Genomic DNA, 26,166 nt, shown 5'->3' with positions numbered 1-26,166 from the left:
GTCTTGCAACAGTCTTCATTAGTTCTACTGTTAACAATTTTTGTGTGATCTTTGTATAACAGCAGTGTCATGAAATGAATGGTAGGATTGGTTTCAAAAATCTGAAATGATAGTGTCATATTTGGAGAGTTGCCAGAGATTTCAGGTTTGTGGCTATTGTCAAGTTTGTCAGTCAGTTCTTTAATGCTGGTGTATTCCTTATGAACAACCACTAAGATTGTTATTCCAACAATCTCTTCAGTCATGTGTAACTGCTTATATACATACTCTTTTTTGTAGTAGCCACATGTGATACTTTTAGTCTTACCTTAGATGTTAAGGATTAGAGATAGGCTGTTAATATTTGTCTCCCAGGGGGAGACGAATACAGATATCACCAATCTCTTTCAACCCCCCCCCCCCGAACTGGCCAGTCCACTTACTGCTTGGTGCATGTGGGGCTGTCATCTTTCACATCACACCAGTTGCAGAAGTAGCCTGGCCAGGGCTTCCCCAACTCCCTGTGCTGCTGGCCACTCAGCAGCTGAGCAGGGAGACTTCCTGGGGTAGTCAGTAGCAAAGGGAGACAGTGCCAATGACAATAGCCCTGCAAGCCGCTCCACAAGTGCTAAGTTCTTGGAGATGGGTGGAAACGGCCCAGCCACCTGTGGTGGTGATACTCTTATTTGTTTCCCCAAGAATGGCTCGTTGAAAAATATTGGAAGCTTTCTTCCAAAGGAGAACTTTGAGTACAGTCCATTTCTTGTTGACGTTGCCTTACTGCACCATCTCAGCTTACGTGTTTCCTGAGGGTTTGAATTAGGAGGCTGTTATGCTAAGTCTTGACATGTTTCTCTTTCCTTCATTGGATTTAAAAATACCTGATTATTGTTAGATTGAGGGTTCAAACTCAGATGAGCTGACTAGAATCTAAATCTGTACATAAATAATTTCCTGTTTATCTGTCATTAGGTATGAGACATACAGTGGTGCTTCGCACAACGAGTGCCTCACACAACGATGAATTCACACAACGATGCCTTTTTCTGTTAAATTTGCTGCCTCACACAGCGATGTTTCCTATGGGGGATTTTCACACAACGATCTCCCTTTTCGCTCCTGTAAAAGTGTCTTCCAATGTTTGGACGCTGTTTTAAATGATTGCAATGGTTAGTCCACCTCCTGAAACCTATGCAAACTGATTTTGGTGTTGTTCTGACACTTCGTTAATTGATGATGATTTTTTGAATTTTCTCCATTGGAAACCATTGGAGGGTCTGTCTAATGGTTTCCAATGGAAAAAACAAAAAATCATCATAAATTAATGAAGTGTCAGAACAACACCAAAATCAGTTTGCATAGGTTTCAGGAGGTGGACTAACCATTGCAATCATTTAAAACAGCTTCCAAACATTGTAAGACACTTTTACAGGAGCGAAAAAGGACTTCGCAAAGGCATTGAAATGTATTGAGTCGGCTTCAATACATTCCAATATAGGAAACATTGTTTCACTCAACGATGTTTCCTATGGGGATTTTCACTGAACGATGGCAATCCGTTCCAATTGGAACGGATTAACCGGTTTTCAATGCATTCCCATGAGAAATGGTGTTTCACAGAACGATGTTTCACACAACGTTGATTTTTTTGGAACCAATTAACATCGTTGTGTGAGGCACCACTGTATTTAGCTAGGACTAGGCTATACATACATTAAGTTTGTAGCCATCTCTGAGGTTGTGGCTATGTATTTTCCAGCAGCCTTATATCTAACCTCTTGTTAGATGTTCTGTTATAGAGAAGAATTTGATAATGTGTTTAACTTTTTGTGAGCTTATGTTGCTAAAGTATAAATGGTTTAATTTTGCAAATTATGGCTTCTTGGAGATGGTTGTGGGAGAAAGAAGAAAAGTGGGGGTGGCTTTTGACAACAGACCTGTGAAGGCATTCACCCTGAGACCCTATGTGGCACAAACCACAATGGTGACATGAGATCACAGGTAAACCCAATTGCAACATGGAAGTTGCATGTGCAACACAAAGATCTGCATGTGTTCTCTTAAGTGCATCAAATAAATGCAAATACTGTATTTCTCTGATCAAAAGATCTGAGAAGGGCAGGCTGTTGATCATGGAAATGCTGGATATGTACTGCATTGAATGCAGTCACAGTGCCTATAGATAGCTGCTTGCTGAACATGTGAAAGTCTACATACTAGAAGGTGGAGTGGGAGTATGACTTCTGTCTGTACCCTGCTCTAGTACAATTTAAACACTATACAGTATGCTTTCAATCTGAACACCTGAATATAGCTTACTTTACTGGTTCAGGCTAATTTCTTGTGTAGGAGACGTTGACTGAAAGCTTGTTGTACAGCTCCTTTGGTACAGTGGGAATGGCGTTGCCATTATAAGTAAATTGCCACTGATTAAAGGCTTCAGAGGCATTTTGTGCTAAGAGTTGGAAGTTTTTAAGTAGACTTCTTTCATTATCTTTATGTGGGAGTATGAGTTATAGACAAGTAACCCTGGTAGTTTAAACATAATATTATTCTGGCTTCCCTGTAGAATTATGTGCTGGTTGTTGTCATTTATTCCTTCTTTAAAGTTGTGGTGAGTGTAAGTGTGTACACAGAACCTTTACCTTTATGTGATATTGTGATGTGTAGGATAGCAATGCATCTGCTGTATTTACCAGTTCCTTTTTCTTCCAGAACCCCTGCATATACGTGTTGCTATTCTGGAGGGTTTCTCCAAGCCACCAGGGTAGATCTTGGGGATAGAGCAGGAAAGAGAATTCATGCAAAATGATGTACATATGTGTCAGTATTCATTTCTTGTTAATGATTATAGTAAGCTATATTTAAAATAATTAAAGCAGGAGAAATAAAGTACAAATCTGTCTCAATATGTTTCAGAGAATTACTGTAGAATTACATTGCTGACAAATATAATACAAATCTGCCCAAATACAGTGGAACCTCGACTTATGAATGTCCCTACTAGCAAATGATTGGAGTTGTGAACGGAGTCTCGATTTACGAACCAAAAAGAAAAAAAAATTCCTGCCCATTTTTGACGTAAGTTCACCTTGGGTCAAAAGAAGAAAAAAAATAAAAAAAAATATCACCCCCTAGTGGTAGAGTATGGATGAGCCAGCTTTGCATTAGTTCCTATGGGAACTAATGCCTCTACCTACGAATAGCGCCTCGACCTACAAACGGAAAACAGCAGATACGGATTAAATGGTTTTCAATGCATTCCAGTGGAAAAGTTTGCCTCGAATTACGAACTTTTCAACGTACGAACTTAATTCCAATACGGATTAAATTCATAAGTCAAGGTACCACTGTATAACAGGACACACACACCTTGTACTTCTTTAGGTACAGATGAGGTTTAGGTATGCACATTCCCTAAGTATTTTAGTCATGTTACTGTGGATTGAGAAGACTAGCTTTAGGATTAATTGTGATCTGCAGGTTTTAATCTTCAGCACTCATCTAATATGAATTCTGCTTTTTTTATATTAAAAAGGTATGTGTTCAGTATAGCATTTATTTCAAGCTTGAGACTTGAAATTATTCAGTTCACAGATCAAATATACAGTGGTGCCCCGTATGACAACGATAATCCATTCCGGAAAAATCGCTGTTTAGTGAAATCGTCATCATGCGAAATCCTTTTCCCCATTGGAATGCATTAAAACCCATTTAATGTGTTACAGTGGGGAAAATATGTCGTTGTCCAGCGAAGATCACCCATAGGGAAGCCATTTTGTGAGTGCCGATCAGCTGTAAAAATGGCTGCCCTGCAAAGCATGGGTCCAGAAAACACACGGCAGCCATTTTGCGGAGCCGGAAAAATCGTCGTCTTGCGAACAAACGGTTCACGAAGCACGGGCCTAATCGCCGTCCAGCGAAAATCTCCCATTGGAATGACTTTTGCGAATTGCTATAGCGATCACAAAAGTCATCGTAATGCGGATTTGTCATTCAGCGGGGTTGTCGTCTTGCGAGGTACCACTGTAGTAGGTTCCTAATCCCTCACTATCAAATTAGTCTTGATTTGAATTCAGCAAATTTAACTAATTTTATAATTTAAACTAAGATCAAGAGTTACCGTATTTGCCGGTGTATAAGGCGACTGGGCGTATAAGACCACCCCCAACATTCCCATTCAGAATGTAGAGTTTATTATATACTTGTTGTATAAGACTACCCCCTCTTTCTCATGTGTGATTCTGCTTTGGCTGTATCATGGGGAGAGTTCCTTTTGCCCCTTTTGGTTCCTTTTCGGAGAGAGCCAGGGTTTGCTGGAAGAAGGAACAGCAGAGAGGCGGCAGCCATTTTGAGAGGCAGCAGCCATGTGGTCACATCTCAAAATGGCTGCCTCCTCTGCTGTTCCTGACAGTCAGCTGTTTGGTGCTAGAGTCAGGCTGTTCCCAGGCTAGGAGCGGGGTTCTACTCGGTCTTACTACCAGGTAAGTGACTTCACTGGGAGAGAGGGAGGGATTGCTGGACATGCACCAAGTGTACAAGACGATCCCCCCCCACTTGGAGGCATGTTTTTCAGGGCCAAAAAGTTGTCTTGTACACTAGCAAATACGGTACATTTTATGTACCTATTCAATCTGATTAAGCAACAAAGCTCTTATTCTTGTGCATACTCATTTGTTGATTGTTCCTTTCGCTTGTGAATGTGCTGGTTTTGATGTGTACAGACTGTCACTCATGAAATTTAGATTATTAGTATGTAAAAAGTGGTGCTTGCAACAAAATGTTGCTGGGTGTGTGTCTCCTATTCTGAATATTCCATTTCATACCATCCCATTTCATTCTGGTACACCTCTCCTCCCACCTCATACTTGTTCAAAAGTCTGTGGTCATTGGACATGTTCGGCCCTCATCAGGATATAGTTTTAGTACTGGTAAGGGATCTGTTGTTTTTTCCCCCTAAATATTTTTAGTACTTCCACAGAACTTGGGCTTGTCCCAGCCTGAGCAATACATAACCAGGGAGACTTTATGCTGTGATTACATAAAGACCAGCACTTGCAAAATTGAGATTATTGGTATATTACGGGATGGTCTGGATGAATATAATGTTAGCAATTGTACTGTTATCTCTGTGGGGTCCAAGTTATCAATCTTACGCTTCCAGGCCAGCTTTGACCAAGCTGGTATCCTCCTGATGTTATAATTCTAATCTGTAAGCACTAGAATGGGGAAGCCTTTGCCTATGTTGAAGAAATAGTGTATACCAAGGTGGATTTGATTTGAATTTTTTAAAAATCAGAATTTTTGACAATTTAAATTAAAAATTGATTTTTAAAATTTAAATCAATGTTTAAATTAAATTGATTTTAATAAACTCCATCTGTCAGAAAGAATGGTTCTAACCTAGAAGAAGGATAGGCTGGAAGGCCTCCTTGCCCAAAATAGGCTTTTATTAGGCCTAGTTTCTAATATGAGAAGGAGCTGAGATACTTCCTTTTCCAACAGGAGACTTTGCCTCAGCCCCACCTATCCTGGCAATGAGGCCTTCAGCCCAGCCTTTTTCCAGGTGAGTACAATTCAGGTGGCTTTCTAGCAGATGGAACTCAGAATGGAGAATTCTTGGATTTGAAGTCCAAAATAAAAGCCACATGTACACATGTGCATTATGTAATATTATGGTTGACCGTGTTACAGATGATACCTCTATGCGCTGGGTGTGTTTTACTAAGACAGCTGAAATAGAATGGCAAAGATAGAATTTACACATCTTAATTTTAGGTAACTTTGGGGGGGTAAGATGTGTGTAATACACTAAAATTCAGTGCTGGAAATGTGTATGAATATGCAGTTATAAACTGTAACACTTTATAGCCACCAGACAAATATATACAGTGGTGCCTCGCATAGTGAGGTTAATCCATTCCGAATTAACCCTCACTATGTGAAAACATCACTAAATGGAATGTAAAAACCCATTGGAACGCATTAAACATCGTTTAATGCGTTCCAATGGGCCCTAAACTTACCGTTCAGCAAAGTTTCCTCCATAGCGGCAGCCATTTTCGTGCCCTCAGTAAGCGAGGGGAGGGCGCGAAAACGCTGCGCGCGGCCATTTCGGGGCTTCCGGCGGCCATTTTGTAACCGCCAAACAGCTGATCCGCGGGCATCGCAGAGCGAAGATCGGTAAGCGAAATGCTTACCGATTGTCGCTATGCAAGTTTTTGCCATAGGTACTGATGCTATGCCTCCGCATTAGCGATCCCGAAAAAGGGATCGCTATGCGGATTCGTCGTTATACGGTGCACTCGTTAAGCGAGGCACCACTGTATTTCATTTGTATTCTCAAAGGCTTTCATGGCCGGGATCCAATGATTGTTGTAGGGTTTTTGGGATGTTCAGCCGTGTTTTGAAGGTGTATTTAGTTCCTTGATTCTTGCAGATTAACATATTGCTGTTTATACTTTTTAGTGAAAGTAAATAAAACTACTGTATTTGTGCTAATATAATGTTCCAAATTTGGTTCCTTTCTATCTGGAAAGTTTAAGGTTCCAGATATTCTGAATCTGTTCCATGGACAGGCCTCTTATTTTGGATGGAGAAGCAAATTTTTGAATATTAAAATATTTCTGGTCTAGACTGCTTCAGCCTTATGTTGACAGGTTATGTTGTCATACATATCACTAGCACTGAGACGAATTCATACATTTGAGTCACAACATTATGGTTCATCAAATCCTCAGCTATGAAGAGGAATGTTTTCCCTGAGGTGCCGTTCCTTAATTTAATGAAAGTTGAGAGTTTCACTCTTACAACTTTTGAAATCTATTGTACTTTTTTACTTGACTGGCCGGGTGAACTGAAAAACCATGTCTAAGAGTGCTAGGAGTGAAAATGATTTCTCTAAACACTTTTTAAACTTTTTGTCACTCATCATGTTTTCATATTCTGAAAGAAGAACCTATTCTGTCCATTTTGAGTCAGAAAAGAACATGGAGGGTGGGAAATAGTCTTCTTTGTCTGCTGTTGCCGCTGCCAGACCAGTTACTGACTTTTCTAACTTAATCACAAATTATATTGAAGTTAATAGGATCTCATAATTGTATAAATATCTTTGCAAATTTGCTTTTGAATTTTTTTAATTGACTCTTCCTTATGACCTAGTAACACTAGTTTTTCGTCATGGCTGTCAGTTTGGCTCAGACGCATTTCTTTAGCTTTTGGAGTCATTTATATTATATGACTCTATTATACAGTGGACCCTTGACTTGCGGAATTAATCCATATTGGAACGATGGCTGCAGGTCGAAAAGTCTGTAGGTCGAGGGTCCATTTCTCATAGGAATGCATTGAAAACCATGTACTCCGTAACCGGCCGAAGGAAACAAAACCCCCCACAAAAAATGAAAATAGATACACCTTACTGGTCCGAAGTCTTCCAGGGGTCCCCCACCATCTCCTCTGCCCGAAGGCTTCCCCGCCGCTACCGGAGGACTCACGGTGGTCCCTCGCTGCCTCTATCGCCACTGCCCGAGGCCTCTGAGGGCTTCCCCACTGCTGCCGGAGGCCTTTCGGAGGTCTCCTGCCGACACAGGCTTTCCCAGGGTGGACCGGGTCTACTAGGGGAGGGCTTTCCCCGGAAGACCCTGTCTACTCCCCAGGAAAGCCTGGGTGGCAAGGGGGACGAGGGCAATCGGCGAGGGTGATTGGCGGCGAGGGAGACCTCAGGAGACCTTCCAAGGCTTCTCCACCGCTGCCGGAGGTCTCTCGGAGGTCCCCGCCGCCGCCAATCATGTCTTCGAAGCACAATCGTTGGTGGGTGGGACCTTCGAGATGCCTCCCATGGTGGTGGAGAAGCCCTGGAATGCATCCAGAGACATGATCGGCGGCATACAGACCGGAAGGGGGAGGTGGGGGAAAGCACCAAATTTGAATTTGGCGCTTTCCCCACCTGGTCCATAGGTTGGTTACCCGGCCACAAGTCAAAGTGAAATTTTGCGGCCGGAGAAGCCCGTAAGTCGAAAAGTTTGTAAGTGAAGCCGTGTGCAAGTCGAGGGTCCACTGTAACTGAGATACAGTTGGTACTGTTTAGTAGAAGGTGCCAAATAATGTAGTGTATGCCATCTATTCCAAAGCAACACTGTGGAATAAAATTCTGTTTGGCTTCTCATTCCAAAGCATCATATGTTTAGGATGTTAGTATATATAAATGTGCTCAAGTAGCTAGAAGTCTGAATATGAAAGTAGATTCCAGTAGAATAATTAATGACATTTTCATTGGTATAAAATCATTTCAACACATTTTTTTAAACATGCTAACCAATAGCAGAAAATTGTTTGAGAATATTTCAGTAAAGATAAAAGCAGATAAGTAATTGGTTAATTGCTCTTTTCCCTTCCTCCCAAAATATAGTGAGTACAACTCACAAATACAAATACCTGTATTTGGAAACTGAACAATTCAGGATGGTGTGAACATTTCCATAGATGTACCTCCTTAGTAATTATGGGTCTCACTTTACAATATATTTTATCCTTTCAAAATAAAGCTAAAGACCTATCTCTTCAGATAATTTTAATATATTTTATATTTTCATGTTTTAATCTTTTAATTGTATTTTAAATCATATATTAATTTATCTTTTAATATTTAACTTATTGTGTTTTTAAATTGTGTGAATTGTAATTTCTGAACCCCATTATGTCCCTTGTTGGGAGAAATGTGGCATATATATAAAACTACTACAGTGGTGCCTCGCTTAATGATGTTAATTGGTTCCATTAAAAAAATCGTTATGTGAAAACATTGTTAAGTGAAACACCATTTCCCATAGGAATGCATTGAAAACCGGTTAATCCGTTCCAATTGGAACAGATTAATGCTTGCAATCATTAGCCCACCTCCTGAAACCTATGCAAACTTAATTTGGTGTTGTTCTGAGTCGTCGTTAATTTTTGGTGATTTTTTTCTCTCTCATTGAAAAGTGTTGGACCGTCCGTCCAGTGCTTTTCAATGAGAGAGAAAAAAAATCACCAAAAATTAACAAAGACTCAGAACAATACCAAATTAAGTTTGCATAGGTTTCAGGAGGTGGGCTAACGATTGCAAGCATTTAAAACAGGCTTCAAACAGTTTAAGACACTTTTACAGGAGCGAAAAGGGAGATCGGAAAGAGCTTTAAAAGTGAAACAGAAATCAAAGAGCCAGCTTCAGTGCTTTTGAAGTCCTTTCCGATGTCCGTTTTCACTCATTTTTAAGTGTCTTACAATGTTTGGAACCTGTTTTAAATGCTTGCAATCGTTAGCCCACCTCCTGAACCCTATGCAACCTTAATTTGGTGTTGTTCTGAGCCGTCGTTAATTTTTGGTGATTTTTTGTTTTCTCCATTGAAAGCCTTTGAACAGACCATTCAAAGGCTTTCAATGGAGAATTTAAAAAATCACCAAAAATTAACAATGACTCAGAACAACACCAAATTAAGTTTGCATAGGGTTCAGGAGGTGGGCTAACGATTGCAAGCATTTAAAACAGGTCTCTAACAGTTTAAGACACTTTTACAGGAGCGAAAAAGGGACATCGTTAAGTGAAATTCCCCCATAGAGAACATCGTTAAACGATGGGGGAAATTCCTCAAAGAAACCCATCGCTGTGTGAATTCATCGTTATATGAAGCAATCGTTGTGCGAGGCACCACTGTACTAATAATAATAATACCTAGACTGAGTCCGTGGGTGAAGTTATTTTGTCTGCATCAATAAAGCGGGCAGCCTCAAAACTGATAGGGCCTTTCTCTTCTGACTTGAAGAGAAGGCGTGGTCTCATATTTATGGTTAATGTGGTGACAGAAGATTGCAGAAGTATAAGCTTTATATAGTTCATCTTGTCCTATCTGTGTAACTGAAATGTGGCAACTGTGCATGGGCTCCTGAGATGACGTATTTCTGAGCTCTGTTGCTTATAGTTAGACATGGGAGCTTTGTATTCGTATCCTGGGTGATACAGATATGAAGCTCGGTTCTTCGGTGATCCTTTCCTGGTTGACTCACAAGGCTTCTTGCAGTGTGTGTGTCTGACAGTGGCGGCATTGTGCCAATCACGGATATAGTCCCATTGGTGCTGCCTCGCCTCTCCCCACAGCCAACTGCTCCGGCAAGAAGGCAGGAAGACAAGGATCCCCACAGCTGCTGACTAATCAGCTGAGGTAAATTGTGGGGCAGCACTTGCAGAACTACATCCACAATTGGCACAATGTTGCCATCGTTGGACAGGCACATTGTAAAGAGCCTGGTGAGTGGACCAAGCTGGTTGCGCGGGAATAGTTGAGCTGTCTCGTGCCAAGCTCCGTATGGTGTATGGATATGAATGTCGCATGTCTACTTATAGCCTTAAGTCATAGCTAATGTGTTACACTATACAGTGGTGCCCTGCTTGACGATTACCTTGTTAGATGAGGAAATCACTTTACAATGAAGTTTTATGATCACAAAACGATCTTTTAATAGGGAACTGACCGCTTCACGACGATTGGTCCCTGCTTCGGGAATAGATTTTTCGCTTAACAACGATCTTTACAGCTGATCATCAGGTCTTCAAAATGGCTCCCCGCTGTGCTTTAGACGGTTCCTCGCATTACAGGCACCAGAAAATGGCCGCCCTATGGAGGATCTTCGCTGGACACTGAAGTATTTCGCCCATTGCAACGCATTGAACCGGGTTTCAGTGCATTTCAATGGGCTTTTTCGTTTCGCTTGACGAGGATTTCGCTTAACAGCGATTTGAACGGAACGAATTATCCTCGTCAAGCGAGGCACCACTGTACAGCTTTTATACAATATTTTTAATAGTAAGCATGGTTTTAGATTTTAAACTGTTATATCACTTTTACCTCTTTCATTGTGCATGATGGGTTTGCACCTTTGTGTTGCCAAGTGTTACTGCTCCCAATTATGTGGAAGTATATTATTTTTATATTCGCGAAGGCTTTCACGGCCGGGATCTAATGGTTGTTGTGGGTTTTTCGGGCTTCTTGGCCGTGTTCTGAAAGTGGTTCTTCCTAACGTTTCGCCAGTCTCTGTGGCTGGCATCTTCAGAGGACAGCGAACTGTGCTCTGCCAGAACAGATACCAGCCACAGAGACTGGCGAAACGTTAGGAAGAACCACTTTCAGAACACGGCCAAGAAGCCCGAAAAACCCACAACAACCACTTTATTATTTTTCATTTTCAGAAAAGGGAACTTCAAAATAAAGGTGTTTCAATAACTAAGTAACATAAAATTGTACTTTTGAAGAGTTGTGAATCTTAAAGTAATTCTCTTTGCTTTATTCAGATATACTCGAGAAAAAATATATAAATGTACAATACTTATTTAAGAAAAGTAGATAATTAAGACATTTTCCACACATTCTGTTTGCTTCTGTTTAAGAGGAGATTCATTTGCCCATTGATTCACATTTGTTTTACAGATTTGTATTCTGTTACTGGAAACTCAAACCCTTCCACTGTTTTCCATTTCAAGATTATTTTATCTCACTTGGGAACTGGTCCACTCCTCCCCAGCTCAAGTCCTTCTAGATCTGTTATTCTTCTGTTCCTTGGAGTCAAACAAGCTTGGTTCTTTTGGGAGGATGTACAGAGCACTCCTTTGCTATCAGCAATGTTATATGTGAAAGTGTTCCCAGCATAGAGCAGGGCTTCCTTTCAGGCTGCTCTAAACTGGGTAGTGGTCCAAGTCCAGTTGCCCTTGCTTAATATCTGGCAGGATCAATATAATATACTGTTTCATCTTGTAAGAAAAAAAAGAGATAATGACCCTAGCTCTTCAACCTTTGCAGTTTTTTCTGTGCTAGGAAGAAACCAGCATTCTCTTCACAAAATGGAAGCTTCCACTGACAAACTGATAGCTGCTGACAAATTCTGGGCTATGAACAGTTGTGGTGGGGATAGAGGAGAGCAGAAGCTGATAGAAACAACTTTTCTGTCCAATCACTGTTCTAACATGCATTCTGTTGGGCAACAATTAGAGATATGTACAACTTACTTTTCAACTCCTACCATGGCTATAATGGAGGGGAGTGGCATGTTGTACCCCCTCCCCCACATGGTGAGTTTTTGCAAATGGGTCTTTCAGAAAATCAGACAACATCAAAAGAGGGCTGGAGACAGGGTGGAGAATAGGAAGGACATAAGAGTGAAAGAAATGGAAAAGGGTGGTGGAGGAAGGAAAAAGGGTGTTAACGGTGTGGAAACTCAGTTTAGAATTATATTTTACAAACCTGACTGTAGGTATGGAAGCTTGGAGTACCTAAATCTGGATCTGTGAAAATGATCATGGTTTCAACCCACATCAATATAAGCTTTGTAGTTTATCGGGTGGAACCCTGTGTATGGGTGTACATCTGTATATAGTATATCACAGGCATAAGTATTGAGCCTTCTTTCAAATTGCTTCAGCTTCTCTGGAGAAGAGAGGTGGGACAAGCTAGTTTCTGCTTTTGTTCGAAAATCACTGTTTAATTCTAGTTAGCACATCCGAATGTTGAACAGAACATGATAGTTAAAAGTGGGCAAAATTATCCACATAAAATAAAGGAATTAATGCTTAAATTGCTATCTCGTGTTTTCTTCTTATCAGAATCTGTATCTGAAACATCACTAGCCTCTGATTTTGATTATTCACTTTTATTTCTGTTTTTATTTCTATGAGCTTCCTTTATAAAAATTAAGACAGCGTTCCCTACTCTCATACACATTAGTTTATTTATTGATTTTTTGTGCATTTCCAAGAGCAGATAGCTTTTTCTTATGTTCAGCAGAGAAATTTGGATAGAATGAGAGGATTTAAGAGTTATATATACAGTGTACTGGAGTAATTGTTTAATATTATATATTCTTGCACAGATGCTAACTCAAAAACATTTTGAGGGAGGTAAGCTAAATCCTTGCTGTCAAGCGTTTAACTTGTTCTAAATGAAAAAAAAGAAAGGTTTTTTAAATTTCCTGTCAAGTTTTTTCCCCCATAAGGAAAAATACGAAGAAAGACTTCGCAGAATGAGTTCTATCAGTTGTTTCTAACCCTCACTTCTTTGTGTGTACAGTAGTGCCTAGCTTAATGATGATAATCCGTTCCAGGAAAATTGCTGTTAAGCGAAAACATCGTAAACCGAAATTAAAAAGCCCATTGAAAACCGTTAAATGTGTTCCAATGGACTAAAAACTCACCATCCAGTGAAGATCCTCCATACGGTGGCCATTTTCGGTGCCTTATAGTGAAGAATCCATCCCTAAGCACAGCGAGGAGCCATTTTAAGCATCCGGTGGCCATTTTGAAAACCCGACGATCAACTGTTTTTGATCGTCGTAAAGCAAAAATCGGTTCTCGAAGCAGGGAACCGATCATCGCTAAGCGAAATCCCCCCATTTAGACCATTGTTTTGTGATAGCAGTTGCGATCGCAAAAACATAGTCGTAAAGCGAATTTGTCGTAATGCGGGGCAATCATTAAGCAGGACACGACTACAGTGGTGCCTCGCTTAGCGATTGCCTCGTTTAATGATGTATTCATTTAGCGATGAGGTTTTTGGAGCGATTTTGCGCTCCGTTTAACAATGTTTCCTATGGGGAAAATTCGCATAGCGATGTTCGGGACCTTGCCTCGCTTAGCGATGACAGTTTTAGGTCCCCTGTTTCACTTAGCGATGTTCCATTTTCGCTATTTTAAAAGTGTCTTAAAAGGTTCAAAAACGGTTTTAAATGCTTTGATTCGTTAGAGCACCTTCTAAAACGTGTGCAAACTTAATTTGGCTTTGTTCTGAGTCTTCGTTAATTTTTGGCGAATTCCCCCCCCCCATTGGAAAGCATTGAACCCGATTTTGACAGCTGTCAAACCTGCAGAACAAAGCCAAATTAAGTTTGCACACGTTTTACAAGGTGCTCTTACGAATCCAAGCATTTAAAGCAGTTTCTGACTCTTCGTTAATTTTTGGTGAATTTTTTTCTCCCCCATTGGAATGCACTGAAGTGCCCGTTTGACAGCTGTCAAAATTGGGTTCAATGCATTCCAATGGGGGAGAAAAAAAATTCACCAAAATTAACGAAGAGTCAGAACAAAGCCAAATTAAGTTTGCCCACGTTTTAGAAGGTGCACTAACGATCCCAAGCATTTAAAACCATTTTTGAACCTTTTAAGACACACTTAAAATTGCAAAAACGGACATCACAAAACCATTGGAATGCATTGAATAGGTTTCAGTGCATTCTAATAGGGGATACATTGTTTCGCTTAGCGATGTTTCCTATGGGGATTTTCGCTTAACGACCGTAATCCGTTCCCATTGGAACGGATTAACCGTTTTTCAATGCATCTCTATGGGAAAACGTTTTTCGCTTAGCGATGTTTTCCCATAGTGATGGTTTTTTAACCAATTAACATCGTTAAGCAAGGCACCACTATATTAGATTATTAGCAGAATGGGGGATCAAGCCTGTACTTGAGAGTTCCATTAGAATGGTGTAGATGAGTGGGGAAGAATACAGCCGTCATGCATAGTAACTGTTTCTTCTGCTTAGAAAGTCCTGTTCACAATTACTGCATGGTACTACATCGGAAGGACATGTTGCTGAAAGTGGACTGTACTTGCCACATCATGGCTCAGAATGAAGTGTCTTTAATTTAGGACATTGTGGCTCGGAATTTCCCAGGTAGCTACTTGCCTGGGTTCACAAAATAGTTGTTGATACTAAGTAGCATGGAATGTAGACAGATCTATATGCTGTGATGCATCTTTTGAATTTTTCTGCACCTTATGACCAATGTTTAGCTTAAGCAGTTCAAAATAAAACAATACAGTGGTGCCCCGCTTAACGATTACCCCACTCCATGACAAATCCGCTTAGTGATTAGGTTTTTGCGATTGCAAAACAATGTTTAGATAGCAAAAAAAGCTTTATGATGATCAGTTCCCTGCTTCGGGAACTGATTTTTCACTTTAAGATGATCAAAACAGCTGATCATTTTGGTTTCCAAAATGACCACCCGCTGTGCAAAATGGCTCCTGTGTTAGGGATGGATTCTTCTCTCTACAGGGAGCAGAAAATGGCTGCCATATGGAGGATCTTCGCTTTATGATGAGGTATTTCTCCCATTAGAATGCATTAACCGGTTTTTAATGATTTCTAATGGGCTTTTTACTTTCGCTTGACGACGATTTCACTCTGCAGCGATTTCGCTGGAACGGATTAATGTCAAGCGAGGCACCACTGTACTTCATTCATTCTGAAATCTTTTTTGCACTGTTGTACTAGTCTGCTTGTATCTAGCTAATATATATTTTTCTTGTAATGCTTCCTTGCTTGTACAGTCAAAGGAAATATATTGCAGGGGTTGTATTCCTGTAGCTGTAAAGTGATAGTAAAGTTGGAGAACAATTTAGACCTGATGCTTAGTATGTATGTAATTTACTTAGTGTTGTGCTCAATTTAATATCACTTGTCACTATACCTTAGAGCAGGGATTTGCAACACAATCCATGGTACATAATGAAGTGATATTTCGTGATAGCCAGTTGAAAAAAATGCCATGTTGTCTTTAATTAAAAGCTGCCAGAGGTGTGTCTGTGGTGTAATATTTTGCCATGAGCCAACAAGGCTTGTCTCACAGACCTATTAGTTTTATGAATATTCCTGGGGTTATCACTTTTGAGCCTAATTTGTGTTCATACTACTGATACTTATATTTCAAACAACTGACACTGCTTGTATTTTTAATTGTCTCAAAAAACCTACTCTTGTATGCATCACTGTGCTTATACATGGTCTGCTGTTTTTGTAGAACTCATACTTGTATTTTAAATTGATACGGTGATGGTCTTTGCTGTGTTCAAGATGAATCAGCAGTAGGCAAAATGTGGATTTTCAGGTCTTGTTGGACTGTAGATATTCTTGTGCTAGATCCACACAGATCTCTGTTAAGTTTTTTAATCCAGGATAATGTAATCTTTAAACAGGGATTAGGATTACAGTGGTGCCTTGCATTGCGACGTTAATTCGTTCCGTAAAAATAGCTGCAGAAAACTTCGCTATGCGATATTAAAAAGCCCATAGAAACGCATTGAAATCCCTTCAATGCATTCCTATGGGCTTAAAACTCACTGTTCAACGAAGATCCTCCATAGTGCTGCCTCTTAAGCGAGGAACCCATTCCTAAACACAGCGGGCGGCCATTTTGTTTACCTGGCGGCCATTTTGAAACCGCCAATCAGCTGTTTTAAAATCATCGCTTTGCGATGCTCGGTTCCAGAAGCAGGGAACCGAGCATCGCAAAGGGAAATTCCCCCATAGTGAACATCGCAAAGCGATCGCTTTTGCAATCACAAAAAATGTGTCGCAAAGCAATTTCATCGCTAAATGGAACGATCGCTATGCGAGGCACCACTGTACTAGGTGCCATCTGATTGAATGTTGCTGATGGTTCTGGATCCATAGGAAACCGTTTAAGTGATATGCTAATGGTGCCCTTCTTCTTTTGGCTCTTGTTACCGCTTTGCATGCTTTCCACAGCTAGCCTCAGTATTACTTCACAAGCAGAAAAGCCAAAGTGTACAGAACTCATTATTTGTTCTTCTGGACCTTTTTCAGAAAATAAAGACTAGTGTGCTCAGATTCAAGGTTGATAAAAAAGTGAACCTCCAAGGATTGGTAGTGCCTGTTGACAGGTATCTCGCAATATCAGTGCTCATCAATGCATCACTTTTTGGGGATCATCAAAAACATTAAGAACATCACACTTCTGATTATTGGTTCAAATGAATTTTAGCAAACGAGTATATTTGGCTCTGTATACATTTTAAACAACTAACTGTGAAGTTCTAATAGTTTCTGCTTTTCTGCAGGTGGTATGGCCAAGAAAAAGATTACAATGTTCTAGTCATGGACCTTCTTGGGCCGAGCCTTGAAGATCTCTTCAACTTCTGTTCTCGCAGGTTCACAATGAAAACAGTACTTATGTTAGCAGATCAGGTAAGTGCATCTGCAAATGCTACACAGTGGATATTGCAGTGCCTTAAAATTCTGTTTGATTCATACTTCCAAGTAGGTCAGACTGCAAGACTTGGTATTACATGTACTCTAGTGAATACTTGACCCAGATAGAAACAAAAAAGGAGCAATACTAGCAGATTACTCTGTGTGAAGCACAAAACTAGCATTGGAGAAAATGCTTAGCGAAACAATGCAAGTGGCCATTTTAAGTATTTGGCCTCATGTACTTATTTGTTTTATATTGCACAGTTGTATGTGCAGCTTTGACAGTGGGGCAACAATAGAGCTTCACTGCATATTTCTGAGGTTGCTATTGTCTTCTACATACCGTATCTTTGAATACAGTGGTGCTCGACTTACGAACTTAATCCGTATTAGAATGGCGTTCGTAAGTTGAACCACAATTTCCCATTGAAATGCATGGGAACGGTATTAATCCATTCCAGCATTTCAAATAAAAAACCCCAAAAATAAAAATAAACAGAGAAAGTCACCAAAAACAAAACAAGACAACGAAACAACACCGACCCTCAATGCCCCAATCACCAACAAAACAAAAAACTTTTTTAAAAAAGCAGCACCGTACCGGTCTGAAGCCTTCTCAGCCTCCTGGGCTTCCATCTCTGTTGCTATTGCCGCGGCCAGTAGGCTTGAGTCTGGCCGGGTTTCTTCGGCCGCTCGCCTTCCACTTGCTCCGCGCCACCCTCCGTGGGCCGATGGCGGGAAATTCGAATGGTGGAGGGTGTCGAGGAGCAAATGGGAGGCGAGCAGCTGAAGAAATCCAGCCAGCTCAAGCCTCCCGGCGCTCTGCTGCCTCCACTGCAGCAGGGGGCAAGTAGCTAGGCGCCCAGCCAGCTCAAGCCTCCCGGCGCTCCACTGCCTCCGCCACGGACAGGGGTGAGTGGCCAAGTGCCTGGCCAGCTCAAGCCTCCCAGTGCTGTGCTGCTGGGAGTGAGTGGCTGCCGCGGATGGGGACGAGCGGCCAAAGCACCCAGGAGGCTCAAGCCTCCTGGCTCTGGGCTATCTCAGCGCATTCCTTTCTCTAACTGTTGGGGCGAAAGAGCTACAAAGAAGCAGCCTCTTCACCACCAACAGTTCAGTAAATTCAAATTTCACGCCCTTTCCCCGCCTTACTGTGTTTGTAAGTCGAAGCTCTGTTCGCAAGTCGAAGCAAGATTCTGCGACCGGAGCCGTTCATAACTTGAAATGTTTGTAAGTGGAAACGTTTGTAAGTCAAGGTACCACTGTAGGTGGTAAACTGAAACCAAGTGAAATTAGGAACAATGAGGGCAGCATTCACTTTAGCAGGGTTGCGTTGAAGAAACTTTTAACTGGGATAGTGTGTTGTTAATAATTTCCTCTTGTATTTGCTTTATGTTTTAATTGCATTTATCTTCAGTTTTCTTGTAAGCAGTCTTGAGTCCCCTTTGAGGGAATAAAGGCAGAATATTAGTAAATAAACGTTGGGAAAGAATTTGCATTATATACCGTATTTTTCGCTCCATAAGACGCACCTTTCCATAAGACGCACCAAATTTTTAGGAGAAGAAAACAGGAAAAACTTATCTGCTTGTCCTAAAATTTGGTGAGCCTTATGGAGAGGTCCATCTTATGGAACACACCCTAGGGTCCTAGGGTGTGTTCCAGGACCCTTTGGAGCCTCCCCCTGCCTCCCTCGGGGGCGAGAGGGGGTCAAATCGCCACCTTCTGGGGCTCTTCTGAAGTTTCCCAAGCCTCAGAAGAGCCCCCAAAGGTGGTGATTTCATCCCCTCCGGCCCCCAGGGGAGGCAGGGTCAGTCTCCAAAGAGTCCTAGAACACACCCTAGGACCCTTTGGAGACTCACCCTGCCTCCCCCGGGCGACAGAGGGGGCAAAATAGGCAGCTTCCAGGATCTTTTCTGAGCCTTTCCAGGCTCAGAAAAGGTCCTGGAAGCTCCCGATTTTGCCCCCGCTGTCCCCGTGGGGGTGGGTGGGTGGGAGCCTGGCAAGGGTCCAAGGGAGCCTCCCACCCCCCCATGGGACCAGGGGGGGGTAAAATCGCCAGCTCCCGATTTTACCCCCCCTGGCCACGTGGGGGTGGGTGGGTGGGAGCCTGGCAAGGGTCCTGGGAGGCTCTCTTGGACCCTTGCCACCCTCCACCCCCCCCATGGGACCGGGGGGGGGGTAAAATCGCCAGCTTCTGGGAGTGTTTGGAGGCTCCCCAAGCCTCCAAACACTCCCAGAAGCTGGCGATTTTACCCCCCCTAGCCACGTGGGGGTGGGTGGGGGGAGGGTGGCATGGGTCCAAGGGAGGGTCCCTTGGACCCTTGCCACCCTCCACCCACCCCCCACGGAGCGGGGGGGTGTTTAAAATCGCCAGCTTCTGAGTGTGTTTGGAGGCTTATCAAGCTTCCAAACACTCCCAGAACCTGGCGATTTCGCCAGGGCTGGACCCGTGGGGGGGTGGGGGGAGGGTGGCAAGGGTCCTGGGAGGCTCCCTTGGACCCTTGCCACCCTCCACCCCCCCATGGGACCAGGGGGGGTAAAATCGCCAGGTTCTGGGAGTGTTTTGAGGCTTGGGAAGCCTCAAAACACTCCCAGAACCTGGCGATTTTGCCAGTGCTGGCCGGTGTGTGGGTGGGAGGAGCGTCGCAAGGATCTGAGTGAGCTCCCAGGACCCTTGCGACGTTCCCCCCACCTGGAAGCTGGCGATTTCGCCGGTGCTGGCCCCGTGGGGGCGTGGGGGAGCCTCGCAAGGGTCCTGGAAGGCTCACCCAGACCCTTGCGACGCTCCCCCCCACGGGGCCAGCAGCGACGAAATTGCTGCATTCACACCATTAGACGCACTGACTTCCCCACCCACATTTTGGAGGGGGGAAAGTGCGTCTTATGGTGCAAAAAATACGGTAATCTGGAATGCCAGTCAGCACTGGTACATTTACTGTGAAAATTCCTCCTTCATGGAAATAAAGACTTGCTCCCAAGTTGACAATTTCTAGTCACATTTCACATTAATTATTTGGAAGATTGCAAATAGTTTTAGGCATTTTTAGGAAGGGACAGTATTGACAGGCTTCTGGTTCACTTCTCAGTGAATTTATCATTGAATGCTTTTAGGATTGATGTGGTGGCACAGTTAGGGAGAATAATTTCTCTTGAAGTAGTAGTTTCAGCAAAATACAAGTGAAGTCCTCTACTGCTTAAACCAGTTTGGGTACAGATTACTTCTGTTTGCAAACTGAGCTGTAAACACATAGTGAACGTTATACACAGGTGCTCATTGTATGGAGAATTCTAGTGGAAGATACAAATTCTTAATTATATCAAAATTTTCATAAGTTTCTACTATTGCAATAATAGAATGAAATTCTTCAAGCACTTTTAGTCTTTATGGGAAAATTAAGTACTATTGATCTGTAGAAAGTACGGTGGATAACTGTTCAACTGAGTTGTACAGTTCATAGGTCTCATCAAAGGTGGAAAAAGTTCTAAAATGATTTATCTTTGTCTCATTTTTTACATCACAGACACTTGACATGTAAACTTTTTAAATCCACTGTAAAGTCACAAAATATAGTAAAATCAAGTAATAGAACCGCGTTAAAACAACAACATAACTCATTAAAATTTCTAGGTATAGTTTACTAGGTAAGTTGTCAGAAAAAAGTCTGAACAAACAATTCTTCAGCTGGTGGTGCAACTTGGTAGTGGTAGCCTGTTGGATCTTAGTGGGGAGATCATTCCGTATCATGGGTTCTAGAGTGGAACAAATCTTTTTCTGCACTGTAACCAAACAAATGTCATAGGGACTGTATTAGTACCTAGGGAAATGATCTCTTGGATAAATTAATTTTCATGAGCGCTATTACTGGTTTTGATTTCTGAGAAGTAACCAACTATAATATTTATACTAGTACTTGTATTTTGATGTTTAGATTATTGCTAGACATGCTTAAATATGTGCCCCAAATACTATTTCTTTAAAAGCATTGAAACCTTGACCATTTTCTTCTGTTTACAGATGATCAGTAGAATTGAATATGTGCATACAAAGAATTTTATACACAGAGACATTAAACCAGATAACTTCCTAATGGGTATCGGGCGTCACTGTAATAAGGTTAGTCTGATATATTTTTTGCATGAAAGAACAAAAGATAACGCCTCTGAAAATGGTAGTTCCTGGAAATGCTGTGCTGCTAATTGCTTGTCATTAGTAAACGTGTCATATTTGGCAAGACTTGGGAATTGCAGTTATGCTGCTATGTGCAGAAATGAGCTGTGCCTCCAGCCTTTGGCCAGATATTAAATTAAATTAAATTAAATTAAATAAATAAATAAATAAGTAAGTAAATAAATAAATAAATAAATTGTATAAATGACTCTTGATTGAGCTCCTAAGCTCAGTCTGTTCAGTGATACTTCTGATTATCTAGAATCAGTATATTGCGGTAGCACCACTTATCATAAACTGCAATTTCCTATTGTACAGTGCATTTATGCCAGCATGGTGGAGACTCAACTACCAGCTACATAAATTTTAAATTGGCTGCAATCAATTTTGTAGAAAATCCATTGGCTTCTAATAATAAGTCTGTTGATTGAATTGCTTCCTGTGCTTTCACAACCTTGTGGAAGTTCAGAATGCAGTTTGTGATAGATGTAGATTAACAGCTTCAGATTTGAACTACTGTTAACTTTTTAAAACTGGGTTTGGGGCAAAATGGGCTAATGCATTAATTTAGTTGGAGATGCATGTTTCCTTCTGAAACCTTGATCATTTTTGTTGGAAAATATTTTTTCACTAGCTTCTGAGAGAAAAGTTGCTATTTCTGAGCTCGGGCAGACAGGCAGCATTGGCAGTGCATGCTGTTAATCAGAAATTCTCAAGTGCAGGGCAAATGTAGTGAATTTCTTTTACTAAGAGCAAGATTCCCACATGGGCTCTTCATAGGCAATCAGTGTCGATCTTTTCAGATAGTACTAGTTATACAATGTTACCTTTGTTTGCCTGTATGAATGCCAACTTGGGGCCACATTTTAGGAGGGTAGAAAGAAAATTCAGTAGTCAAATGCAAAAGGAAAAATGCCTTTCTGTAATGCTCTCTCTGATAAACTTCATTTATTGTAAGTCTCATGCTCTAGCATTTAATTTTCTTAGCATGGTCCAGTTCTTTAACTTTGTCAGAGAAAAACAAATGTAATTAACAACTGCTAAGCTAGTTATACTCTGATTTTTCTTTTTTGGGCCCCTTTTCCACAATTTTGAAAGTCATAGTGTGCTGGCATTGTAGTACCTTGTCTTTCTTTAAAGGGGGAAATGTCGCCTGGAAAACATGATTGTGCTTTATTTGGTGATCTTGTTAGGATCACATTGGAAGATGTAAGCTGGACTACATTACCTGTTTTCAAGAAGCTTTTCAGGATCAGTGCCAAATGCTTAAATAGTGGGCATCTGCTTTCTGTTTAACATTTCAAATAATGTTGGACATAGGAGTGTAAATCCCTTGGTTTAATCTAAGGAGAATTTAAATAAAGTTTTTCTGTAAGCCTATATAAACACCTGCTCCTTTTAGAAAGAAAGTTAGCTTTTATTTGCAGCATGCAGTTTTCTTCTAGCAAAAATGCAGGTAAATTTTGTTATTCGTTGTCTTTTATGACATGCAAGTCAAGTTAGGGTGCTATGGTAATCTTGTTCCAGTAATATTTTTAACTAACTAAAAATGTAGTGAGTAAAATTGGAATGCTGAATTTCTTGAATTAATTTGACTTTCTTTAGTGATTTCATTCCTAGCATAGGATGATCTTTGAGCTCTGCTAGAATAAGCCCTGCATGCTTATGAAAGTGAACGTAAGGTGACTAAATGCCTTCTACCTCTTCCTTACTGAAGATCTAGTTTTTACTTGTTTGGGGGAAGGGCAGTTTGTGTAACCAAAGGAAATGTTTATTTGTTCATTAAATCCAAATTACCTTTTTGGTAAAGCCAAATGTTGCCATTGCTATCCCTATACAAGGCAGTGTCATTTTGGAGTGGCTCATGCTCAGAATTTATCTTGCCACATCTTCTAAATTTTTTCTTACGATATGATATCCTCTAGAAAACTGTAGTGCTTGGTGGAAGAAGGATGGCATTTGGCTACCCTATTCTTTCTCTAACGCCTCGGTGTTGCCTGTCTGCGCCAGCCAATGTTGCATTGTAAGCAATACTGTTTGATGCACTGCCACCCTCTATTGTTTGTTTAGTGTTTAGAATCTCCAGTGGGGAAGAGGAAAAGAAGCATGACTGTTAGTACTTCTCAGGACCCATCTTTCTCAGGATTAAACCAGGTCTGAATCTGTCTCCTATTCCAACCTCAATCCCAAACTCTCATGCTTTTTTGTTTTGTTCAGAAGACACGTAGACTTGCAAAAAGCACCTTATGTTGGCATTATTCAGACATACTTGGCAAACATGTAACATTACTAAGATGTTTACTTGGCAGTGCTTGCCAATATTTTTTCCTGAACATTTAAATGTGAAACATGTTGGGTGTCCTTTATCTAAATGATTTGTGTGAAGTACTTGAGGAATAGCTCTGTGTTCTAAAATAAAATAACGAGGAATCACATATGCCTGTTATGTGTGCATGGTCTGCATCTGGGTGGGGGAGTTCTCAGTGACATTTGTTTTCCTTAGATTTGCTTTGAGTATAGATCAAGAAATTAAAGTAATAAAAATATATTTTTTATTCCCAAAGCTATTATATCCCATTGAATTGGCACAAGATTTCTTAAGCTTCAATTTTGTTTGCTCATGAAAGCTGTGCTTTTTAAGGCGCTACACATTCAAAATTCAGTAGCTGAAGTAGATAGAATTTCATTATATAAAGCCTCTTATTAGGCTGGGATTAGCAAATGATTGATAGAGTGCTATCGATCCCACTTGTGAAACTGTTCTGATCTAGTTTTTAAACTGCTTATTGGTAATACTAAATCAGGATGAACTGGAATATGCATCAGATGGAGTGGGTGGAGTCTTGGAATCATATGTGTCATCTTTTAGCATGACTTTAGGAGAGTCTAGGGTTTGTTTTTTCAATTACTTCAATGACTTGCGGTTTGAAATAGACTGGTTAGTTTAAACAAGCTAGCTAGCTTATTTATTTCATTTATTTAAAATAGTTTTACTCCACCTTTCTCATAAAAAAGGAACCAAAGCAGGTTATATCATTAAAAACACAAAACTTAGGTTGTTTAATCAATTATACTGTTTTACATTATGATTTTGCAGTTTATTTGTATCTTACATAAAAATTGCAAGATTGCACTGTAAAAGGCAGACTAGCTTTCATGGAAGTCCATTTAAATTCTAGCAACACTCTCCCTATTCATGTCGGAGGAGGAGGAATGTAAAATCATGATGGTTGACATGGATTCATTCACGATTATGCCCATACATCAAACCATGGTCTAGAGCTGTCTGTGGATCAGCTCATGGAGAAAACTAGATGTTGTGCCATTTTATAGTATGCAACAATATATTATATAGTTACAAAACTATGTAAGTAAAAAATAAGAGAGGTTATGTCTCAAATGTACATGGCTATTCATGAACAGTAATTTGCTTGTGGCCTTGGAAAGGGTAATATAATGATCTCAGAACTGCAAACCTGGAAAGGATTTATGGGTCATCAAGGCCAGCCCACCAAGAAGACACAGTGGGGAATTGAACTCCTAATACCTGGCTCTGCAGCCAGATGCCTTAAACCACTGAGCTATCCACCAGTGGTATAATTCTAATGTTTAGTCCTAATAGAATCTTTCCTTCCAAGGCAAATACAGTGGTGCCTCGCTTAACGAGCGCCCCGTTTAAAGATGAATCCGCATACCGATGTGGATTTTGCGATCGCTTTTGCGATCGCATTACTATATTGACTGTGGGGAAAAATCGCTTTGCGATTTTTCCCCATAGCCCAATTTTCCCCCAGCTGAGCGGCGGGAGCTTTGAAGCCCCGCCGCTCAGCTGGGGAAAAATGCCGGCGGTGGCCTTGGAAGGACTCTTCTGAAGCCACCGCCTGCATTCCCCTTCGGAAGGGGCATTTTCCCCCAGCTCAGCGGGGGCCCCGCCGCTCAGCTGGGGGAAAATGTCAGCGGTGGCCTTGGAAGGACCCCGGAGCCACCGCCGACATTTGCCTTCCGAGCTCTCAAAGGGCCCCCCTCCGACATTGGAGAAAGCCCTTTGAGAGCTCGGAAGGCTCTCAGCGGCGGCGGGGGCAGGGTAGGGGAGTCTCGAAGGCTTCCAGACCTTTGCCTGGAAGCCTTCGGGACACCCCCCCCACCCTGCAGCCGCCGCCGCCGCTTGAAGCCGCCCCACGCCGCCTACCCCACCCGTTCTCGGACTTCCAGGCGTCCGAGCACAGCTAGGGTAGGCGGTGCAGGGCGGCTGCTGGCGGCAGGGACAGGGTAGGGGTGTCCCAAAGGCGTCCTGGCCTTTGCCCGGAAGCCTTCGGGACACCCCTCCACCCCTCCACCCTGCAGCCGCTGCCGCCGCTTGAGCCCGCCGCCCAGCTGGGGGAAAGGCCGGCCGGCGCTTGGGAAGGAGAGTGGAGGAGGTCCCCGCACTCCTTCCCGAGAGCCCGCCGCCCAGCTGGGGGGAAAGGCCAGGTGGCGCTTTGGAAGGAGAGTGGAGGAGGTCCCCGCACTCCTTCCCGAGAGCCCGCCGCCCAGCTGATAAGTGGTTCCAAAATGGCCGCCCGTTTCGTGCCTCGCTTACCGAGGCAGCAAAAATGGCAGCCCTATGGAGGATCTTCGCTGAACTGTGAGTTTTTGCCCCATAGGAATGAATTAAACAGGGTTTAGTTCGTTCCTATGGGGTTTTTTTGTTCCGTTCAGCGATGTTTCCGTATAGCGTCGCTATGCGGGGCACCACTGTAATAGGTGTATGTATGGTGGAGATTCTGATCTAGACTAGATTGCAACAAGACATTTAAGATGCTTAAGCTGATACTATAAATTTAAGTCCATCCCTTTCATGCAGTTGTGTATTTTGTGAATAAAATTGTGTCTTGCTTAGCCTATTGTTATCTTTTGGAGTTGCAGCTGAAACACCTTGACTTAAAAGGGACCTTTCTCCCTTCTCTGGTAACTTCCTTTCCTGACGCTCTTCATAACAGAAAAGCACATATTGTTATGTG

The 26,166-nt window shown here is 41.8% G+C and overlaps 1 protein-coding gene across 5 annotated transcripts in view; it reads left to right on the top strand.

Annotated features, from left to right (window-relative positions):
* The window catches only part of CSNK1A1 (casein kinase 1 alpha 1), a 68,157-nt gene that overhangs the window by 8,546 nt on the left and 33,445 nt on the right, over positions 1 to 26,166 (top strand). For 3 of the 5 annotated variants that reach the window (XM_020780467.3, XM_020780464.3, XM_020780465.3), the window contains exons 3-5: positions 16,866 to 16,992; positions 21,014 to 21,112; positions 23,237 to 23,320. In XM_020780467.3, coding sequence (XP_020636126.1) covers positions 16,866 to 16,992; positions 21,014 to 21,112; positions 23,237 to 23,320 — 310 coding nt within the window. The remainder of the gene's footprint in view (positions 1 to 16,865; positions 16,993 to 21,013; positions 21,113 to 23,236; positions 23,321 to 26,166) is intronic. The other 2 variants (XM_078385809.1, XM_020780468.3) reach the window with 1 other exon arrangement.

Source organism: Pogona vitticeps, chromosome 2 (genome assembly GCF_051106095.1).
Source record: "Pogona vitticeps strain Pit_001003342236 chromosome 2, PviZW2.1, whole genome shotgun sequence".
NCBI classification, from domain to species: Eukaryota; Metazoa; Chordata; class Lepidosauria; order Squamata; family Agamidae; genus Pogona; species Pogona vitticeps.
This window is presented reverse-complemented; position numbering and strand designations above follow the sequence as displayed.